The following is a 4663-nucleotide window of genomic DNA, read 5'->3' as shown; positions in this document are numbered from 1 at the left end:
GCCGCGCCCCGCGCGTCCCCGCCCGCACCCCCGGCCTCTCCGCTGAAGCTCGCACTGGCCGGCGCCGGCGCCGGCGCGGGCTCCCTATTCACCGCGGCCCTCACCAGCCTCGGCGTCTCGCCCGGCGCCGCCGCGCCCCCCGCCGCCGCCGCGAGTGTCGCGGCCGCGGCCGCGCCGCCGCCGCCCGGCAGCTCCATCGGCGCGACGGGCTTCCGCGCGCCGAGCCCGAGCGGCGGCGGGTTTGGATTCGTGGACGGCGGGTTTGCGGGGGTCGCGGCGGAGCGGGGCGCCGCGCTGCGGGCGGCGGTGCGGCCGCTGAATGACATTCTGGAGGTTAGGACCGAGCCGCCGCCCGCGCGCGCCATCGCCGCCGCGGCGCCGGGCAAGGTGCGTGTGCGTGTGCGTGTGCGTGTGTTTTGGGGGGGGTGGCGCAGAGGATTGGGAGGCTCTTGCGCGGGCAGGAGCTGTTGCTGTGGGTGCGGCGGCGGTCCATAGCCTGTGTGGCGACTCAGCGGGCGCGGCCGTGTGACTTTCGTGCGGCGCCCGCCTGTCTTCTAGCTCGCGCCGACCCTTCTCCATCCCGTGGCGCGAGCGCGACAAGCCGACCTGCTTGCCACACACCAACCGCTCTTCACCGGCCCCTCAAACCTCCGCCGCCGGCCGCAGTCCCCGGGCCGCTGGCTGGACTCTGCCCTGGAGCAGCTCATGTGGGCCCAGCTGCCCTCCAGCCGCGCCGCCGCCGCCGCGTCGCCGCGCGGCGGGGCGCCGCCGCAGCTCGCCGTGTCGGCTCTCAACGATATCATCGGCTTCGAGGCGAGCGCACCCATCCAGTCGCCCGCAGCCCAGCGGCTGTTTTCCGCGCCGCCGCCGCCGCAGCAACAGCAGCAGCAGCAGCAGCAGGCAGTAGCAGCGTCAAGCGAAGACAGCGGCAGTGAGGCGGGGGCGGATGTGGTCACCACGTTGTCAGCGCCGCTGGGGCCAGCCGCCAGTCCCAGGGCGGGGGGCGCCGCCAGCCAGGGCGCGTTGCTGCGGAGCGAGCCTCTGCTGTTGCAGGCTGACGGCGGTGCCCTGTCATTGCGCAGCGCTTTGGCCGGAGCAGGCTGGCAGCAGAAGCAGCAGCAGCAGCAGCAGCAGCAGCAGCAGCAGCAGCAGCAGGGGCAGGAGCAGCAGCAGGGGCAGGAGCAAGACCACCCAGGGTACTCCTCGGGGCCACACCACCACCCCCATCACCCAAATCGGGGCGGCTGGCAGTCCAGCGCTGACCTGGCGCAGCCGACCCTCGAAAGCTGGTTTGCGTCGCCGCCGCCGTTACAGCAGCACCAGCAGCAGCAGATGGCTGCTGTTGGTGCGACCCCCCTGCCACCCCCTCTGCCACCGTTTGTCTCGCACAGCGGCGGCGACGACGACGGCCGCTCGTCCCGGGGCTCCCGCGCGGGCCAGCAGCAAGGCGAGGAGCACGGCAGCGGGGCGGACGGCGACGCAGCAGCAGCTGCTGCTGCGGCGGCGGCGGCGGCGCGGTGCGCGCGGCTGGTGTCAGGGCTGGACATGGCGCCGGAGCTGGCCCTCACGTGGAGCGGCATGCACGCCCCCGCCGCCGCCGCGTGGGCGGCCGCCCACGCGCGGCGGCGGCGCGCGTACGCGCGGTGGTGCGCGGCCGTGCTGGAGGTGAACGGCGTGGAGGAGCGGGCGCGGCTGAAGGAATGGTATTCGGCGGCAGTGGACCACCATGGGGGCCTACGGGGGGGCCAAGGGGTGGCGGCCGCCTGATTGTGGGTGGGTGGGTGCAGCCTCGAGTCGTCTGGGGCCCATCGCGCAGCCTGCGTCTGTTTTTCCCTTTTTTGGGGGGGTGGTGTGGGGAAGGTAGGGCGGATGTTGCCGGCAACAACGGAGGGGCCTGTGATCCAGTGCGCTATAATTTTGTCCCGTTTTCTGTGTTGCAGGGTGCACCTCGGTTTTTCCCAGCAGTTTGCGGGCTACATGTGTGTTCGGCATTCTGCTTCCAGCATGCAAGTTCCCTTCTGTATATGTACCTGATGTCAAGCTCATGAGCTGCGCCATGGAAGTTTTGTGTTTTGTGGTTGGGCGAGTAGTGGGGTTCCTGTACCTGACCCGTCCACTCCAACTGTGCATATGCCGATGTGTGGTTTTGCAACAAGTGCGGCATCAGTTCGTGTCTTGGGTGGCCACGCCTGGTCCGGCGCCGGCACCCGGCGCTTTCTCGCACAGCTGGGTCACGCGTGCCCACCAGCTGGGCTCGTACTTCCCGCCATGTGATCTCGCCCATGTGTTCTCCTAGATTGAAGGTGGCCGTGCTTCGTGCGTGCTCGTCGTGCCCAACTGGCTCAAGAGACCATCACAGCTGCAGCTGCTCCAGATTGTATGCAGCTGCTGACTCCAAGTCGCACGCATCATGTAGGGGCCAGGGCTCCGATACCGCCCGATCGCTGTGAGCGAGCGTGGTCCTGACGGCGGGCCTGGTTGTCGACCTTGTACACTTGTGAGCTGCCGCCCTGCCCCGCCCTTTGCGAGCTGTTGCAAGTGAGGGGCGGTTGCATGCAGCAGCCCCTGCAGTAACTGCCAAAGCTGGTGTACACTCTGCTGGTGGTGGTCGTGCCGCCGCCGCTGCTGCTGCTGCTGCTGCTGCTGCTGCTGCTGCTGCTGCTGCTGCTGCTGCTGCTGCATACCTGCGCTGGCCATATGGACTGCCCCTGTGACCGACCAGCTCAAAACAGTAAGGGGGTCTTGAAGAAAACGGCGGCCTGGTAACGACGGCACCACACACCAACACGTACAGGCGCAGAACACAAAACAAACTTCTGGGGATGTAGAGACAGAGCAATGCAGGCGCATTGCGCACAGTTACGAGACATGCCTTGCCATGGCAAGGCCCTGGGGCCTTTCCAGGGAACAGGCGCTGCTGCTGCTGCTGCTGCTGCAGCTGCTGCTGCTGCTGCTGCTGCCGCCGCCGCCCCTGATCCCCTGCGGTGGGGCGCCAGCATGCTGGAGTTGGTGTTGAGGAGGGTCAGTGGGCATTAGTTGGCTGGATCTGCCTTGAGGCCCTTTTTGTATATCAAAAAAAAATGCTGACATCATGGGCCCTCTAGAAACCGTGCCACTGGCCCGGCCGTCTCCCACAAGGCAGTGTGCAGGGCGGCCAGGGCGGGGGCCAGCTGCCCCTCTGAAACGCCTGTAGATTTCCTTGGGCAGCCCGTCTGGGCCTGGGGAGCGGCCTGGGCGCATGCGCGACATAGCGGCCGCCTCCCCCGACTCGGTCGCCTCCTCAGCGCCCAGCGAGCCCGTGTCCGCCCTCCGGCTCCAGCCGGGGCATGTTGTGCGCCAGCGCCGTCGACACACACTCCTGCGCCCTTGCGTCAACCGGCCGGGAAGCCGACACGGCAATGCAGTGCCGCACCATCGCGCGCGCCATGCGGGGGCACGTCCCCAGGTAGCCCCTAGGGCCCCGCAGCGCCGTTACGTGGCGCGAGCTGTCAGGCGCCCACAGGGCAGCCGTGATCGCGGGGCACGGTCGCTCCCCCTGGCGGATCCACTCGCGCGCCCGCCGCCGCAGGCCCACTGCCCACTGGGCCGTCTCTGCCTTTGTGCACTCTGCTAGTTCGTCGCCGGCAGCCAATGCTGCAGTATGCGCAGCGGCGGCGTGCTGCGAGTGTGGCCCATGATGAGTGCGGTTGCCGCGTCGAGGTCGCGCAGCGCGCCGCCCAGGCGCTGCACCGCGGCGCGGCGCGGCGCGGCGCGACGCTGGCCGCCGTGCGCGCCTTCTCGCACAGCTGTTTGTTGAGCCCCATTGCCTTGGCTGCCATGCGGCGCTTGAACTCTGGCCACCAGTGCAGCAGTCCCTGCCCAACGTGAGGCCGCTGCGCCTGCTCCCCTGCCAGCCGTTGCTTTGTGCATGTTGGTACTTCTGAGGTACCCCTGATCCCCTTGTTGATTCTTCGCTTAGCTTTACTTTGCTAAGATACAATCGTCTACAAGGCCAGCTAGACTCCTCCCGCCACTGGAACCAACCGGTTTGAAACAACAACTTGGGTCAAACACAAACTAGGCGCCCAGCACAGTCGGCAACAAAGTTGGCAGCAAGCCAGAATTCAGCTGCAGACACACAAATTGAGCATGCTGTTGCGCAACAGGGGGGCACACAACACCCAGGAGACATGCCTGGTTTCATTTTGATTTGATGATGGTGATGATGGTGGTGGTAATGATGATGATTTGTTAACGCGTCTGCAGCTGCAAGACTCATCGGGAGACGGCCGCCGCGACGGCCCCACGGCCCACCGCCTCCGCCTCCAAAAGTGGGCAGGGCAAGCCAGCAGGCAAGCACTCCACCCACGCAGCACAGCAAGCACCCACACCCACACAAACGCCAGTAACATCCCCCCCGCCGAAACCGGCCGGCGGCGCAGCAAGACACAACACGCGCAAGACATGGGCCCCACGCCGTCGGCGAGGGGACCGGAACAAGCTTTTTTTGCTTTGCTTTGTTACAATCGTCTAGGCCAGCCAGACTCCTCCCGCCCCTGTGACCAACCGGTGTGGAACAAAAACAGGGGTTAAGCACAAACTAGCCGCCCAAGGCAGGCGGCAACACACGCAACACCAAACAAGCCCAGATAAAGCCGCAGATATACACACAGAGCAATGAGGG

General features: G+C 67.1%; 1 protein-coding gene across 1 annotated transcript; it reads left to right on the top strand.

The window, feature by feature from the left end:
• Positions 1-48: 48 nt before the first annotated feature.
• Positions 49-387, top strand: MNEG_13575 (hypothetical protein; the record flags this gene model as incomplete). The annotated part of the gene is made up of 1 exon (XM_014037953.1): positions 49-387. A coding segment is annotated over one exon (339 nt), but the record flags the coding sequence as incomplete, so codon positions are not given.
• Between the last annotated feature and the right edge of the window lie 4276 nt (positions 388-4663).

Source organism: Monoraphidium neglectum (genome assembly GCF_000611645.1).
Source record: "Monoraphidium neglectum strain SAG 48.87 unplaced genomic scaffold scaffold03912, whole genome shotgun sequence".
In the NCBI taxonomy this organism is placed as follows: domain Eukaryota; kingdom Viridiplantae; phylum Chlorophyta; class Chlorophyceae; order Sphaeropleales; family Selenastraceae; genus Monoraphidium; species Monoraphidium neglectum.
This window is presented reverse-complemented; position numbering and strand designations above follow the sequence as displayed.